The sequence below is a fragment of the Myzus persicae genome, unplaced genomic scaffold (genome assembly GCF_001856785.1).
Source record: "Myzus persicae strain clone G006 unplaced genomic scaffold, MPER_G0061.0, whole genome shotgun sequence".
NCBI classification, from domain to species: Eukaryota; Metazoa; Arthropoda; class Insecta; order Hemiptera; family Aphididae; genus Myzus; species Myzus persicae.
The window spans coordinates 43,811-61,443 of NW_019101718.1; the positions used below are offsets into that span (position 1 = coordinate 43,811).

The 17,633-nt window shown below is 27.3% G+C and overlaps 3 protein-coding genes across 9 annotated transcripts in view; 1 reads left to right on the forward strand and 2 right to left on the reverse strand.

Moving 5' to 3' along the window:
• Positions 1-2,998, reverse strand: part of LOC111030230 (DNA polymerase alpha subunit B) — a 23,904-nt gene extending 20,906 nt beyond the window's left edge. The window contains exons 1-3 of the mRNA XM_022309632.1: positions 2,677-2,998; positions 2,502-2,592; positions 245-410 (exon numbers count right to left, since the gene is read on the reverse strand). Coding sequence (XP_022165324.1) covers positions 245-410; positions 2,502-2,574 — 239 coding nt within the window. The 5' untranslated portion in view covers positions 2,575-2,592; positions 2,677-2,998. The remainder of the gene's footprint in view (positions 1-244; positions 411-2,501; positions 2,593-2,676) is intronic.
• On the forward strand, positions 1,568-17,587 carry LOC111030231 (delta(24)-sterol reductase-like). Of its 7 annotated transcripts, none has more exons than XM_022309635.1 (13): positions 3,576-4,333; positions 8,514-8,563; positions 8,666-8,794; positions 9,358-9,557; positions 9,717-9,872; positions 11,978-12,083; positions 12,203-12,321; positions 13,423-13,517; positions 14,638-14,806; positions 16,424-16,573; positions 16,652-16,849; positions 16,928-17,103; positions 17,173-17,326. In XM_022309635.1, the coding sequence occupies exons 3-13, from the start codon at positions 8,770-8,772 to the stop codon at positions 17,324-17,326; spliced, it is 1,548 nt and encodes a 515-aa protein (XP_022165327.1). In that variant the 5' UTR covers positions 3,576-4,333; positions 8,514-8,563; positions 8,666-8,769. The 7 variants fall into 7 exon arrangements, with proteins under 7 accessions (XP_022165330.1, XP_022165327.1, XP_022165325.1 ...); XM_022309634.1 differs by lacking the exon at positions 3,576-4,333 and adding an exon at positions 6,605-6,689; XM_022309637.1 differs by lacking the exon at positions 3,576-4,333 and adding an exon at positions 6,605-6,689 and having other exon boundaries at positions 8,666-8,772.
• Positions 5,267-6,495, reverse strand: LOC111030232 (protein SEC13 homolog). The gene has a single exon (XM_022309641.1). The coding sequence runs from the start codon at positions 6,268-6,270 to the stop codon at positions 5,341-5,343; it is 930 nt and encodes a 309-aa protein (XP_022165333.1). The 5' UTR covers positions 6,271-6,495; the 3' UTR covers positions 5,267-5,340.
• Positions 17,588-17,633: the final 46 nt, after the last annotated feature.

Sequence of the window (17,633 nt, forward strand, 5' to 3'; positions counted from 1 at the left end):
AATAAGTTTTTTTTTAAACAATGTATTTGATATATTAAGACAATAGGTAATTTGATATACTCATGCCAGGTTGCATGAACAATCACTAAACATTTAACGAATAAATTGTGAGTTAATCGTCCTTTAAACATGATTCAATAGCCCATGATTTATTCATTAAATTTTATTGGACCGTTAAATTAATACATTTTTCATGCAACCTGACATTAAAGCTACTATTATAATACGTAAGTAGAGAAATTACTTGTCACTGGCTTTTAATTTGTCATCAACCTTGAAAGATTTAACTAATGTAGCAAGCCTATCTTTACTTAAATCATTTGAATCGATTTGAGACGATGCACAATATGCTATCCAAGATCCAACTAAGTCTGATGCAGATATTTTATGTGCATGACATATAATGACACCTAAGAAATAACAAAAAGTATTAAGTATTAGTATTTGTTAATATATAACTTACAGTAAACACTACATTTTTTTAAATATAGTACCTATAATCAAAATGTATTCATTCATTCTTTACCAACAATATTTCAAAGTTATTCAATTTTATATATTTATTGCTTTTGTATTTCAGTTAATTATACTCGGAAGAAATATTTTTTAAATATTTATAACCGCAATTCATGCTGTGTTTTTTAGCAAAGCCTTCAAGTAAAAATTATTAGTTGGATTCCAGGATAGGAAGATGTAAGGAATTTTTGAGTCTGTTTTTTTTTCTGAAACAGTGTATCAGTGACAGATAACTGTAAAATATCAAATAGAGGAATACGGGAGGATTTATATGTTAAACTGCACAAGACATTTAGTTATACTGAATTACTGAATACAATTTAATGTATAATAAAATAAAAATGTAATACATAATTTAATATATTTTACTTTAGTGACGACAAGACACGAGACACAAGGTCTATATTTGCAAATACACAGAGCTAGCGATGAATTAAGATTAATTTAGTAACATGCATATGGAGTGAGCTAAAAATGTTTGTAAATCTTGGAATAAACAATATAGAACAAATGTAAGACACCAAGTGTTTTAAATGTATAGGTATGATATAATAAAATATAAATATTGTAAGGGTGGTTTACCAAAAAACCTCATTAATTATATTTTTTATTACTCATTTATTTTAATTACAATAAGATATTTAGCCCACAAATATGATGTTTGGTTTAATTTTTCTATTTTAATTTAATTAATTCAATGAATACAACATCATTAGTATATCACTCTCACATTACTTGGGTTTGTTTTTGGGTTGAATACAAGTTTTTTTTTCTGACCGAGAGGAAAATTTTAGTAAGGTTTTAAAAGCGACATTTGGTTTGAAGCAATCTACTGGGTTCAACATTAATACAGGTTCAAGTTTTTTTAGTTGTACAGTTTGGGTACATTATATAATCATTTAATATATGTATCTTAAAAATAATGAATAATGTAGGAAATGCTAATCCATTTATGTTAACAATCTACTACAAGACAATAAAAAAAATATATCATAATAAGTAGCATATAAAATACTGTAAAATATTGTCAACAGGAATTCTAAACATTTATTAGTCAGTATTATGTGGTTTTTTGTGTTGGCTCTTATAAATAAAATGAAATGTTATTCTGTTACAGACTTCTAGAATCAATCAACAAACAAAGTAGATAAATAACGATTTAACTGTACAGTGATCAGTAGGTATTGAGTCTGACCATCTGGGGAACATTTACATAGCTATTAAATTGGTAAGTATAGAAAATAAATATGAATAAGTTATATTAACTCACATAATTAATATCTTGCAAATACTGATAAATTGAATAGAATGTCTATTGTCTTATCTTATATCAGGATTTAAGTAAAATATTATCATGTATGTGACATAATTAAAATATATTTTAAAATTTAAACTTACGTCTAAAAATCTATAATTTAATATCACATGATTATATAAAAATAATATTATATTATATTAAATCTATTACTATAAAATTAACAGTTTACAACTATTTATTTGTATAGTTTCTTACTACTGCACTATATTTTCATTTACTAATAATAAATAGGTACCAAATAAATACCCAATTGTATGGTGTCGCACCTAACAAATTTGAACAACTAAAATACCTAAATGTGTACAGATTTAATCTCATTTAAAAATCACAAAACAAGCAATGGACATAAAAATCAAAGGTTTTCTAAGAATTACATTTATTCCTACCACGAATAATGAATAAAATCATTGTTTAGTAGTAAACAGTAAATATTATTGTAGGTACCAATTCTGTTTAGAAATACAACTGCAAGTACCATAAAAACCAGTGAACAATTCCACCTAGACCGTTATAATTCTTGTAGAGCACAATCATATTTCAATATTTTTACTATATATCACAACTGTGATATAGAAAATTGACTAACAAACGTTGAAAAAAATATCTTTCATGTCAAAAGCTCTAGGCAATGATATCCATTTTTAGTTTTTTTTTTATAAATACTTACATTCGTCAATGATGTCATCCGGGATGGTCATTCCCATGTCTTCAAATTCATTCACCAAAATCGGACGGTCCATGACTCTTGACTGTGGAACCTAGGAAAGTCGTTTGACGTAGATGCGATTAACTTCGTACCAAGCTCAACATAATACTATTAATATAATGTGAACAGGACGAACATGAAATAGGACGAATAATTTGTTATCGACAATCGTTTTTAATTACGATTGTTAACGATTTAATTCAAAGAAAAATCTTCCAGACAGTTGAAATCAATAATTCATTAATTATGTTTCGAACGAATTACTTAATGTTACTTAATGAAAACCGAATTACCGCTACAGCAGTACAAAATCTCAGGAACAAAATCACAAAGTTCAGCGTACAGCGACAAGTGACGATCTTCGTTCGTTTTTCGTTAATAAAATAAATTAACGAATAACCAATAATATTTCCAATTGGACATTCACTATTTAGGCGGGCGTAATCACAACGAAAACAAAAATCGGCGGTATAACCTACAAAATTAACATTTACAAAGGTTAGGATGGAAATTGTGAACGTGGAATTGACGTTTTGTCGTGAATCGTGATACCGACATTTGATAAACTCGACAATAGTCCGAAAATATTCCCTCATTATCTGTAATCACGATGTAGAGATAAATGATAATACAAATACATCATGTCTGATAATAAATTTATAATATTTTATTTATTTAATAAATACACCTTGGTGTCAACAATGCACGAATCATACCTTTAAATTTGTATTATGTATTTGCCTTTGGATAAAATGTAAATTACTCAATACTCAATAGCTTATAGACTATAAAAATATAAGAAGAAATAGCCAATAGTGAATACATATAATATAATAACAGGCAACTAATAATGACCCCATTGAACATATTTTTTTAATCTCTTTACAATCATTACATTTTACTAATTTAATTTATTAATGATTTTTTTATGGTATTAAGTAGGTATAATTTTAACTTATCCATTATTTTATTTAAAAAAAATATTTTTTGACTAACTTATACAAGCATGATGAGCTTAATAAATTTCCTACCTGGCTAAGCTAACCAAAATAATTCTCTTCATTAGTTCTAGTTCAGTCTTTACTCTTTAGTACTACTTTAGTACTTTCTGAAGTCTGCCATCTACAAAATTGTTTATTGAACGCATTCATATAGATTTTGAGCTGCTTTAATGTGAAATATATACTAGAACTTTATGTATCTTCAGCCAGGTACATAATTAAGTATTTCATCGCATTTATTGTAATAACTGCTGAGGTAAAGATTGAATTAAGAATTTCTTACGGCCATAATTTTTTGTTCATTTTATCTTGGAATTTAGATTAAGAATATAGTAAATACATGTTATTTATAAATTAATTTTTTTTAGTGAAAAGAAAATAAAGAATGACATTTTTTAATAAGTATGATGATTACCACACATGGTACCTAGGATAATTTTTATCTAGGAAACGTGCTTATAATAGTTATGAGAACTACTTCTACTTTTTATATACATATATATTATCATTATTATCAATCACTATGAAAATTTCAATCACATACCTACCATAATAATAACTATGACTTAATAATGTAAATGTATTTATGTATATTTCATAAAAAATATGTTTTGGTTTCCAATCAAGTATGGTGTGCATAAAATGTGTTAATTTTTTTTTAAGTGTTGTTCAGTTTAGTTCCCTTAGTTCTTGTGACCCTTATAATATTTAATCTTAAAAGCTGGCAGCTGCTAATGATACCAACTTTAATTCTTATACAGTCACACCGAAGACAGTTTTATAGCCATATAGGTAACTATACTGCAGTATTTAAAGTTTATAAATATTAAAGATAATAACTATAATAGGGATAAATTGATAAAACAATTTCTCCAAGTAAATAGTTATTGGTGTGTTATAACATAAAATTATACAAAATATATGAAATAATATTTATATGCACTTAAAATATGTTAAATACATCATGCATGTCTTATATAATATTATATACTTATTAGTACATTTCTCGTTGACTTACAAGTACTCTGATTTGTTTCTGTTCTCTCTCTTAATAGTCACAAAAATAATGTAAAAATAATGTAAAAATTTTACAAACCTACTTAACAGTGTATAATTGTAAAATTTGAATGATAATATAAGCAAGTGACTTGAATAAAATCTATACCTTTGTGATCATAACATGTTATTGATCACACTTATGCCGAATTATATACAAACTGATTTACTTAAGTCATTTGTTAACTCACCAAAATTTAATAAACCAATAATGGACTATTACATTATGTTTTTAGGATTACCATAAGTACTATTATTTACTTGGTAACTATTATTAATTATGAAATTCAACAATTTAAAATACCGTTTTATTTATAAAAACAAGTTTTAAACATTTAAAATAAATTAAATTCCTTTTGAATATTGGTTGATTATGACATATATTATACAATTAATTATATAAACATTATTATAATCATTTTAATTTCCATATAAAACATGTAAATATGATAAGTTTAACTAAAAAAGTTGTACTCTTAAGAAATGTATTCAAATTCAATATTCAGTATCATATTAAATGTGATAAAAATAAAAAAAGTTTTTCAAAAAGAAACATTGTATATTTATTAATTGACTTATAAAATACCTATTTGTATTTGTTCAAAATATTATTTTTTAATTCAATACAAAACTAAAAAAATTTTTATTTAACAAAAACAGCAGTCATAGTAAATTATGTCAAGAATCATGTTTAAATTGCATTAATTTTCAAATAAAAATTAATATATTAAAAATAATATTCATTAAACAATAGTAGAAAATATATCTTGATTAACATTTTTGTTTTGACGATCCAATGTTTTTCTGTTGGAAATACTCTTATCCATACACATCCAAGTTTTTTTATCAATTTGTTTCCAAAGTTTTACAACATAATTGTTCATTGAAACAGACAACACTGTTCCAAAACGAGAAAAACTGATTTTTTGTTTTTGCAAGTCGTCGGGGTCAATTTCTGTTTGTACCCAATCATAATAATCATCACTTCCCCATACAAATACTCTACCATTTGAGGCACAGCTAGCAAATACATGTTTGTATAGACCAGGAGTTGGATTCCAACTTATATCTTTGATGGTAGATAATTGATTGTCTGATTCATACATAATGTTCCACATACCTATTTGACCTTTCCATATTTTGATCTTATTATCATTACCTCCGCTAACTAATAGCAAATTATTATTTAATAATTCATTTGACCAACTGATGCAGTTAACACCATTTAAATGAGCATTAGGTATCTTTGATGCAGACCAATCATTATTAATTAGAGTGTGTATTGAAATAGTACCATCAGCACTTGAACAGGCTATGATTGCTCCAGATTTATATGGCGCCCAATCTATAGAAGTTGTTGATGATTTGTGCCCATCATATTGATAAACAACCTTCCACTCACCCTCATTATTAGTTTTACGTATGATTAATTTTCCATCAGATCCACATGAAGCTAAAAATCCAAATTTTGGATGTGAAAACATTACTTGCCACACAGGACCAACGTGTTCTTGTAATTGTATCGCTGAATACAAGTTTGGGTTGTCGCTATCGATAATTTGAATGACGCCATCCGCAGAACTAGTACAAACATATTTATTGTAATAATCGATATCCGTTGAAAGAATTTGCCCCTTGTGGATGCTTTCGAATGAACTAGCCGTTGACAACATGCTTCTGACGAAGACACTATTAACACGTCCGACGTGTGATACCTTGAAAAACGCACTACAGGACAGTGGCCCTGTGGTAACCAGGTAACCTAACGGCACAGACAGACTAGACGAGTACGACACTGCGACAGTAAAGTCCGGTAAAGGTAAACAACACACAACTTGCGATAATCGCGCAGGCACAATTTAAATGACTGTTGAGTTTGAGACGAAACTGCGAAAGAGCGTTATTTAGTTACGCTGTTATCATTATAGTGTTGTTGATTATTATGTATTTATCACATTTTTGATTACCTATGTTCCTTTTTCTTTTATGAGGACGCCATATTTAACGGTGTTAATATAGGCAATTTTGAAGCGCCTTCGTGTTTTTTTGTCAAGTTGTGGTGTTCGTTGGAACTTGGTAATCGTGATTCGTGGTAATAACTAATATTTAATAACTAATAGATAAATATTCTCGTTTTTTTTTTTATAAAATATGTTAAATATTTTTTATTACACAATCTGTTCAAATAATTAATGTAGAGCAATAATAATTTAATGTAATAAAAAAATATATATGACTCACAGAATGAAAATCGAGAAAACCTTCCAGTAGACGAATTTCGAATGCTTTAAATTATCATATTATATTATATTCACGCCTGATACCATAGTACATATTTATATTTTTTGCTGATTTACCTACGATAATAATATACTATTTAGTTTATACAATACATTATTGAATTATAAGTTAATTGGAGTTATGTCTGTTGTTCATATTTCATTTCTTAATCTTTGTTTTAATTAATAGTAATTACGTTTAAAATTAATTGTATAAATGGACAACAGTGATGAATATTATATTATTTTATACTATAGTTAGTGTATAATAATATAACCACTCAAAATAATAATAATTATGTTACACTTGAGACGAAATATATAATTTACTATACAATACCTATGGATTCCTATACAATTGTATCTATGACCAAAATAAATGGGTTTATTTAATTAATATTACTATTTACTTTACCTATTTTTTGATGTTTAAAGGGTTGGTCTAATTTTCTAAACTTCTCTCATTGATGTAATTTAGTGTATTTTTAATTTTTGTAGAAAGAATACTAGAAAGTAGCATAAAACATAAATGAGAAACCAATACTTAAAGAACGCAAAATCGATGGCGATTACTATTAATGTATTATGAACTTAGCCAATTGAGGCATTGATAATTCATATGAACAAACAAAACAAAATATATTCACAAGTATATATATGGATTTATTTTGAAATATAATTTGATAATATTAAATGACTGACTTCAGACAGTTCAAGGTTAGGTTAGGCTAAAATTGTTATTCTTATTTTATATATCTATTTTTGTTTATTTATTTATTTATAGTTTATTATGTTATGGTATGAACTTCTTATGAGAATTTTTATTTCCAATTTGTAATGTTTACAGCTATAAAACTCAAATATTTTCCACATTTTAAAGTAATTATAGTTTTAACTAAAAAATAATTTCAAATAATATGTCAAAATATGAACTTTGAATGTTTATAAAAAAAACCATGCGTATCTATATGTAACTTAAATAATTTTGAATTGCTATAAAAATAACTTTTGACGAACCTTGTATTGCATTTTCAAGTTTTTTGACAGAGCAAAAAAATATTCATCGACAATAATTTAAAAAGACATAAATTATAGTAAATAAATAGTGAAAATATTATGAGAAAGGTATAGGTCAAATACATTTTTGCAAAAAAATTGCATTTGAAAATGTCATTGTGTGTATACTGTATGTCTATATGCAATACAATAATGTACTCTACAAATCTCAAGTAGGTACCCCCGAATAATATTTTAAAATTACAACAAATTAACTAAAATCGTTAGTCTTGGTTTTAACTTATCATATGTAATTTCGTCAACATTTGAACTTAAAATGTTTATAAAAAATTACTGTGTTTGTATATTTTTTAGAGTTTTTGGTTACAAAACTTACAGTATACCAACTTACAGTATGAATTATTTATGAGAATCGTTGCTGTAAATTTTCAATTCTTAGCTATTACAAATTTAAAATTTATAATTTTTTAACTACAAGAAAATCGTGACTACGGATCTATTTACGAAATAATTCGAATAAAATAGCAAACAATTTTACTATACCCAACATCGCAAATATATTATTTTCTTGTTTAGGAAATTGTTACAATAAAAATAACCTAACATTATTTTTATTACAGGGGAAGTAAAACTAAAGCGGTTCTCCTAGTGTTCTGCAGAACGAAAAAAGGTTTTTTAATAAATTGTGATACAAACTAATTTTAAATGGAATAAATAAATAACAAAATGTATTATATTTTTATTATTTATTCATATTTATCATTATTCCTAGACCAATGTCCACGCCGAGTAAATGATTGCAATTTGGTCAAATCATACAAACAATACAATAAAATGCACATGAATACATGATATATCAAAACGTTTGATGGTAACATGGTAAAATATGGGACATATGATGGTAAAATAACTAAAATGAGTTAGATTTATACCAACCAAAACGGGAATGTTTTGGTCTTGCAAAAATATTTTATATACAGTTATTTTAAGTTTAAATTTTGATGAAATTACATTTTGAAACCTGCAAGAATAATGATTTTAGCTATTTTATTGTAATTTAAAAATATTATTCGTGGAAACTTGAAACTTTAAGAGCACTATTAATATTAGTTTATATATTTTATATACACACAATATGGCATTTTCAAATGCATTAACCTACTGTAATATAGTATACTAATGTCTATTTCCAATATAATAAAATAAATTAATTTAATCACAATAATATTATAAAATATATTCTTCCTTAGTAATATTATAGGTCGACAATCCGTATTGGGTCAGAATTGTTTTTTGTATTCAATGTTTTATATCATTGAATTCAAATTTAACATACCCATCACAGTAACTATCTCGACACAGACACTTAATGTACAGGCGTACAGCAGAAAGTTACCCACTTAACTTTTTTTTTTAAGTTACAACTCTTCGATAAAAAATTTGTTTATTTTTATGTATCTTAAGATCATTCCAATACAAACATGCATTCGAATTCTTTAATGGAATACGTTTTGGTGAACTTCCGATGGGTGTTTGTAGTATTCTTCCTTCTACCCTGCACCATGATGGGAAAAGTGTGGGCCACCTTCGAAAAAAACGCATGGTCACGTCGCCGTAGTACCGGACTTGACCACGAAAAAAAAGTTGAAAACATTCAGTGTGAGGTAAATACCTATATAACTTGTTATGTATTGCATTATATTATAATACTATGTTATAATAATTTTAAAAAAAAGTGTGATTTTAGTGTACAATGAATGCCTTTTATTGTATAATGAATGCTGGCCTTTCGTTAACCGTTTATATTTCCTCCTCCCACTCAGGTGCGGCATAGAAAAGTATACGCTCCCAACCATGTGATGTGTACGGCCAGACCTAGTTGGAGGAGCATGACTCTGGCTGAAATGACATATAAGAAATGCATGTTTAACATAAACGTCCATTTGGACAAAATGATTTCTATTGATAGTCACAATCGGGTAAGCGATTATCGTATACGTATTTTATAATTTTATATTAGTATAACCAATGGCCATGAATATTGGCCATAATAATAATAGTAATTATAATCATCGACATGCCTTTTGTTTCTATATAAAAGTTATTATACAAAGTCTGTGCTCTGTGGTGTCTTTCACCCGCAGATATTCAGATATTCTGAAATCACTACATTCATACCTCAGAGTAATATTATTTTACTCTATGCATTTATTCATACCAACATGCTTACATGCAGTAATTATTGAAGAAACTCAATGTCAGGTGATACTGGATACTTGTTTATTATTATTTTTATATTTACAATAATTTAGTTACTAAAGTTTAGTATAACGAGAACACGAGATTATACAAAAACGTTGGAATTTAAATTCTTTAACAAGCCACCCTACTTATATTACTTGTGTCACATAAATCTAAAATATTACTGAACATATTATAAAGGTACCTAATAAATAAGTCAGTACTCGGTACTAATTGTCCAGTGCTTTTCAAAATAATTACCTACTATTAATAAGAATCACGTTTCATATCAACCATTTATTATGTTTCTATGTTTCAAATAATTAACCTCATAGTCAGTGTCTACTAGTGAATGGAGTTTGTTATATTTTTGATAAAAAATACAGTCAGTGAATGCTTACTGGGTAGAGTTGAGCAAGTTACTCAATTTATTGTAGCTGGTTAGTGGTTACAAGTTACAAACTACTAGATAGAAGTTATACAGTTATGTAACTACAGTAGAACCTCGATTATCCGAACTAATTGGGACCGCACCTAGTTCGGATACGCAAAAGTTCGGATATTGGAAATTTAAAAAAAAAATTTAGAATTACGTATGTATTAACTATTTACTATTTTTATAATTAAATATTTATTATTGTTATTAATATTTTATTAGAATTACATACATAAATTACATTATCAAAAACATTATCATACATTATAAGAAATAGGTACATAACATTTATTTTATTTACATATGTATGTATTATATTTTTTAGATAAGCCTGTTGCGTTTTGGTTATCTACTAATGATTGACGCACGTAAAATACATAACCTGTACTAATAATAATCCAAAAAGGCAAAAACGATAGTTTTCCGATCCGACCGGCCGGATACGAATTTTCATGTTCGGATAACAGAACGTTCGGATACGCTAATTATAGTTCGGATAATAGAGGGTTCGTATAACGGAGGTTCGGATAATCGAGGTTCTACTGTATGTACTAAGTGGCATTGGTAAATGTACAAAGAATAATTGACCGGGCACGGTCAAGGTTATGATCGGTTTATGTTAGGAAAAAAAGATACACCAAACATCATTGTATAACCACTGAATATACACTGGCTAGATTAATTATTGGGAAAAATGAAAACCAAAATAGACGAATTCATTTTTTTTTGATTTTGCAGTCCTACTTATGAACTAAGAGTACAAAAAGCACAATGCATAACTTTTAACTCTCATATTATTAAGTTACAGCTAGGAAAATGTGTAACTAGTTACGGTGGTGCCGAGTTCAGTAAAAAAAGGTGGTTCAATTCTAATTAAAGTCCAATCACCCCCACCCACCCAATTCATCATTCAAAAACAGAAGAAAATATTTACAACACCTAACCACACAAAGCAGCTCGCTTAGCTAGCGAACAACAAATATTTTGTTAAACAAATGTATATCTTATTTTATTACTTGTATATAGTTGTACCTATATCAATTTTAATAATAGACACTGTTCAGTGTTCACAATTTTTTTGAATGCAGGAGCGTTTGCATATATATTTATACAATATGAAAAATTATTTTCCTTCTAAATGCACTACCTATTTAGTTAGATACAAGTTACAAGTTAAATTGAAAATGAGTAACTTGTAACTTAATTACATGTAATTATGATATGCCCAACCTTGCTACTGGGTAAGTCCACCAACTACCTTCTCTATTCTGTATACCTATACTAACTGTTATAATAAGGTCTGATCGTTGGTTTAGTATAATATATTAATATATTATTTATATTATGTAACCTCGTGACGGGCTGACAATTGTTTTTTCGTTTTAATTGTTGCTCATATAATTATAGACAGTAAGGGTTGAACCAAGTATTACAGTGGGCCAATTAATTCCAATATTAATCCAATCCGGATGGACAGTACCCGTCGCCTTAGAATTGGAAGACTTGACTATCGGTACATCGTATATGAAATATCTTTATGCCTATTTTATAATGATCATGATTAGAAATAATAATGGTTTTAATATAGGTGGTAAGTATCATAGTATTAATATTATGTTATTCTTTGTTTAGGAGGACTAGTTATGGGCATTGGATTGGAATCTTCGTCTTTTAAATTTGGGTTGTTTCATAAAACGTGTACGCGATACGAACTCGTCACAGCCGACGGTGATTTGATCACATGTTCAGAGGTATGTATTATTATATTATAGTATATAATATTATGTCGTATGTGAAAGATTCAATTCGTGTTTATTAGCATAACTGCATAAGCGCAATTTGTGAGGGTGGCTTGGGTGGCTAAGCTCCAATAATGGTTTGTATTTAAAAAAGTTAATTTAGTTTAAATGTTGACAAAATTCGCAATAATTACGAACATTTTAAAATTGTTTTGAGGTGGAAATTCATAAAAATTATTCTTTTTATATCTAAGATTTGAAAATTCTTACAAGATTCATCATAAGTCTGTTCACTTTTATCAAAAAAAGAATGTATTATTATTAAAATAAAGTCAAATCAAATATTTATAAGCGTCTGAAGTTCAAATTTCTATAACATTGGATATTCACTTGATTTCTCATGGAATGATTTTCTTATTTAGGCTTGTTTTTTTATAAGCTGTTTACGGACATTTTTAACTATCAATTTTTTTCGATTTTTATTATATTGTTGTGTTTTAAAAATATTATTCGTGGGTACTTGAAACTTTTAATGTATGTTATTATATACAAATATGATAATATGCAAATAATATTATTTCAACGTATTGGTTTCAGTAGTAATAATAACGATATATAATATAAAATATCCTATGCCGCCAAACCGTCTACGCTCAGAATCGTTTTTCGTATACAAAGATATTATATTAATGAATTCATATTTGATACCAATATACCATCCATTACAGTGACCCACTTGTAACCTACTGTACAGTGTACAGCAAAGCGTCGCTCACTTAGTCACTTACCCGCTTTTTAATTATTTTATTACCTAGCAATTACAAAATACGTGTGTTATTAGGTATATGTATTTTTCATAAAATACTTTTTTAATTAAATTATACATATTAGTGGGAAAAGTGTAAAAGTAAGAAAGGTGATTAGATATAAATTCTAAGTATGTCTTGTTGTATATTGTATATTTGTATATGCTATATAGATTATGTTAGTTTGAGGGGTGTGAGGGTTTTTGTATATATGGATAGCCCCCCCCCCCCAAGTCAAAAACTGAAATTACGCCTATGCTTATTGGTAATTTTTATAGTTAATATATTAATTATTGATATATTGTAGGCAGAGAATCCAGACGTTTTTGAAAGTATTCCATTTTCGTATGGTACACTGGGATTTTTGACAGCTATCGACATCAGAATAATGCCCGCAAAAAAGTAGGTATAAAAAATTGGATCAAATCAATTATGAATAAAAAAAACTGCATCTGCATAACACCTACAAGTGACTATCATACGGGTTATGTTTTCATGTTGCCTCAGCCACCAAGTACAAGATTGAGTGTGGGTTGGTGCTGTAGAGGTCTACAAACTGCAGGTAGCAGGTGTTCCATTTTGTGTTAGGTACCTTTGAATATTATTACAATAAATTATTAATTATTGGCGGATAATAGTAATTTTCTTAAATAAGACTAAAATACTTACATAAGGTGGACGATGGCAGATCCTTAGAATAATTATTCTCAGCAACACATAACCTAACCTAACCTCTAGCTATATAATTATTAATTTCTAGCATAGCCGCGGTGGACATTTGTAAATTGAGTTTACAGTGAATACGTGGGTCTTGGGTACCCTTGTATGTAGTAAAAAAGACCAAGAGTATAGACACTAGTATAGTAAATGATATGTTGTACCCGATTTTTAAAATGGGTACAGTAAATTTCGCCCACATATTAATAGTCAACTATAATGAGTAATGACTAATGACTAATGACCTTTTGAATTCATTGATATTTATTTTAGACACGGTTTTTATTTATTGGTGTAAAAGTCAAACTTTATCGCTATAATTGTTATGTTATAACTTATATGAGTTATAACCTATCAATGATTTTATGTATAGTATTTTAGTCAGTTGTTTGTGTTATGCTTTATTATTATGTAGGTAACTACCACTAAAAAAATGTAACCTATTATCATGTTGTCCCTAGTCCCTTGGCTCTTGGGTAAGTATAATTATCGTCTATCACAAAAATAATATTACTTAAAATAAGCCTCGGACACCAATTTACGTCTTTCTACTAAAAACACTATTATAGTATAGTAAAGTCTTCTGCAGTAAATAGAAATTTATAGCAATAAAAATAATTATTATTTATTTTACACACGTTGTACCTATTATATTATATTATCTTAGATACATAATATTATATAGGTACCTATATATTAAGTTGCTTTGCTTGCCAGCACGTAAAAAAAGTTTTTGCGTAATTATTCTTATTCCCCTATTAACCATATTATATACCTACCACTTACCTATATTAAAAAATGTTAGATATGTCAGACTCCAGTATCGCCCGATTAGTTCTTTGGAAAAAATTCAATCCAGCCTCATCTCAGAAACGCTTGATACGGAAAATAATGATTTTGTAGAGCTATTAATGTATAGTAAAAATGATGGAGTTCTGATGACTGGAAAAATGACAGACGGCAATCAAAGCATGGTAATTAATTATATTTTACCTTTTTACTTACACACATACGATATATTATATATATCGTTATTCATTATCATTTGAATGAATATTGCAGATTATAGACGTTACCTAGTGGAGAGGTACTGTGGGTCTATAACCCGCGTTTTTTGGGTTGTGTATGCCTTTATTATCGTTCTTTGCCCTAAATGAATTGTCAAAACTTAAATTAATAGAATATTAAAGCTGTTATGAAATAATATTGAATATCGATGTACTTCGATAAATTAGCCACATCCATGTAGGTAAAATTGGTTGAATATCGAAGTATGATATTGTTGTATATCATTACAAATAATACATAATATTACCTAATTACTAAACAATATAAATGTTACAGTTAAAGTGTTGAATTCCGTTATTTTATGAAATAACTAGGAAGTTCATGAATTACCTACGAATGTTAGTTAAAGTATGAAACAATACATGAAAATTGTACTTTAACTAGTTATTTCATAGAATATCTAGTTATTATATACAATTTCAGTTTGATATCCGTTAAAGTATAAAATACATTAAAATTTAAAGTACCTATATATTAAAATATTTTATTTTACTGAATTAATTATAGTTATATTATTTATTTATATTTGTTCATGTAAGGCTATTATGGCATTTAGAGTTGCACAATACTTTTTTTTTCTACAAACATATCGCTTCGTGCCACATGTTTTGGTACAAGTTCACTTAAAAAAAACCCTGACCAGTTCCCAGTGACTGCGCAGTTGCCGCAGATCTTAATGTAATACTTTTATTTGGAACTTCTACAGCTAACAAATTTTCTGAACATACTGTGAACTGTGAACTGGGATCGAGAGTATAGTTGTAATAACACTCTTGTAATTATAATGTGTAGGTAGGTATCGAATAGATAAAAAATAAAAGGTTAGGTCAATCTTATCTGATTTTGTTATATTAAATTGATGAAAATGTTAGAACTATATTTATTATATTTTGTTATTTACAATTTGACACATTAACGAAGTGATACCAGGGAATGTATAAAATAACTAGTTAAAGTATAAATTATATACATTACCTACAAGTTTTAGTTATTTTATAAATTACCTAGTTATTTCATAAACGAACTGATTCAACACTTTAACTGTAACATAAATAACAAACAGTAATGCAGCATACAAAAATGTATTTAATACTTTTAAATAAAATCAATTGTTATTAAATAAATAGTTAACATTATAAAATGTATTTCATGTAATGATAACTTTAAAATATCTAATTATTAATAAAATATGGTTACCTATCGTCATATTTTTTTTTTTAAGTACATGTCTTCATGTCTAAATATAAATATTAGGTAATTGACTTCATTTAGCCATGGTTTTCTTTAAGTAACTATCCACGATCTAACATTTCAATCTGGATTCTGGAAAACTGGTATACATATAAAACTGGTGATCCAATACAATTAATTAGCAAAAGAGAAGAAACATAATTTAGATTTGTACATTTCAAACTATTAAGTACATTAATTAATTTGGATTTAACTCTTGGTTTATTAGTGCATTAAATTCACAGCCCTAAATATAAACTGTATTTGTTTATTAAAAAAATTCTATTTCCTAGAAAAACGTTAATGAAATTGGTCGATTTTACAAACCGTGGTTTTTTAAACATGTTGAATCATTCCTATTATCACAAAGGAATGCCGAAGAATATATTCCTTTAAAAGATTATTACTTTAGACATAATAATTCATTATTCTGGGAAGTACAGGTAATATACAGTTATAATTACACATTTTATAGAATTTGGATGTACCAACAGTAATGTATGTATGATATTTGTACATAGGATATAATACCTTTTGGAAACCATATAGTATTTCGTTATCTATTGGGATGGATAATGCCAGCAAAAGTGGCGCTACTGAAATTAACACAGACTGATACCATTAAAAAATTGTACGATGAACATCATTTCATAGATGACTTCATACTACCAATTTCTTGTCTGAAAAAATCTGTGGAAAAATTTCATGAACATTTGAATGTAATTGAGAAGACATTTTATAATATTAACACATTACACAACAACAACAAATTTAAATTTTATTCACTATAATTTTAGATTTATCCTATCTGGGTATGCCCAGCTGTTTTAAATCCAGGTTACGGTCTCGTGCACTCACATGCATCAGTAGACAATATGTACATTGATATTGGTTTATATGGTGAGCCCAATGTATCCAATTATAACTCAGGTATTGCGAAGGATTTAGAATTATTTGTACTGAAGTTGAAAGGGTAAGTTAAATTTTAAAAGTGTGTATTTTTACAAATATAATTATATTTCTTTTTAAAATTTAATTTTAGGTTTAAGATGATGTATGTTGGTACTCATTTGAATAGAAATGAGTTCAAGAAAATGTTTAATCATTGTTTGTATCAGAGTGTAAGAATGCAGCTTAATTGTGAATACAACTTTCCAGAAGTATACGACAAAGTGAATAAGAAAGTTAGGAGATAATATTATAATATTAATATCTCAATACTTTTTATAATATAAAAATCAGAACAATGAATGTAAAAATTTTAAATCATCTCTAATATTTAATCACTTATAATTTAAATTTAAGCTATGCATAAAATGTGATCTATAGTTAATAATACTTAGATTTTTTACTACAAGTTTTCTTTTCTGAATAAAACTGTACATCAAACAATAATTTGCTATTATAATATTTCTCACAACAGATGTTGTTAAAAAATTGTTTTATCATACTCAAAGTAAAATAAATTATAACACAAAATGATTTTAAATTTCACAAGGACTA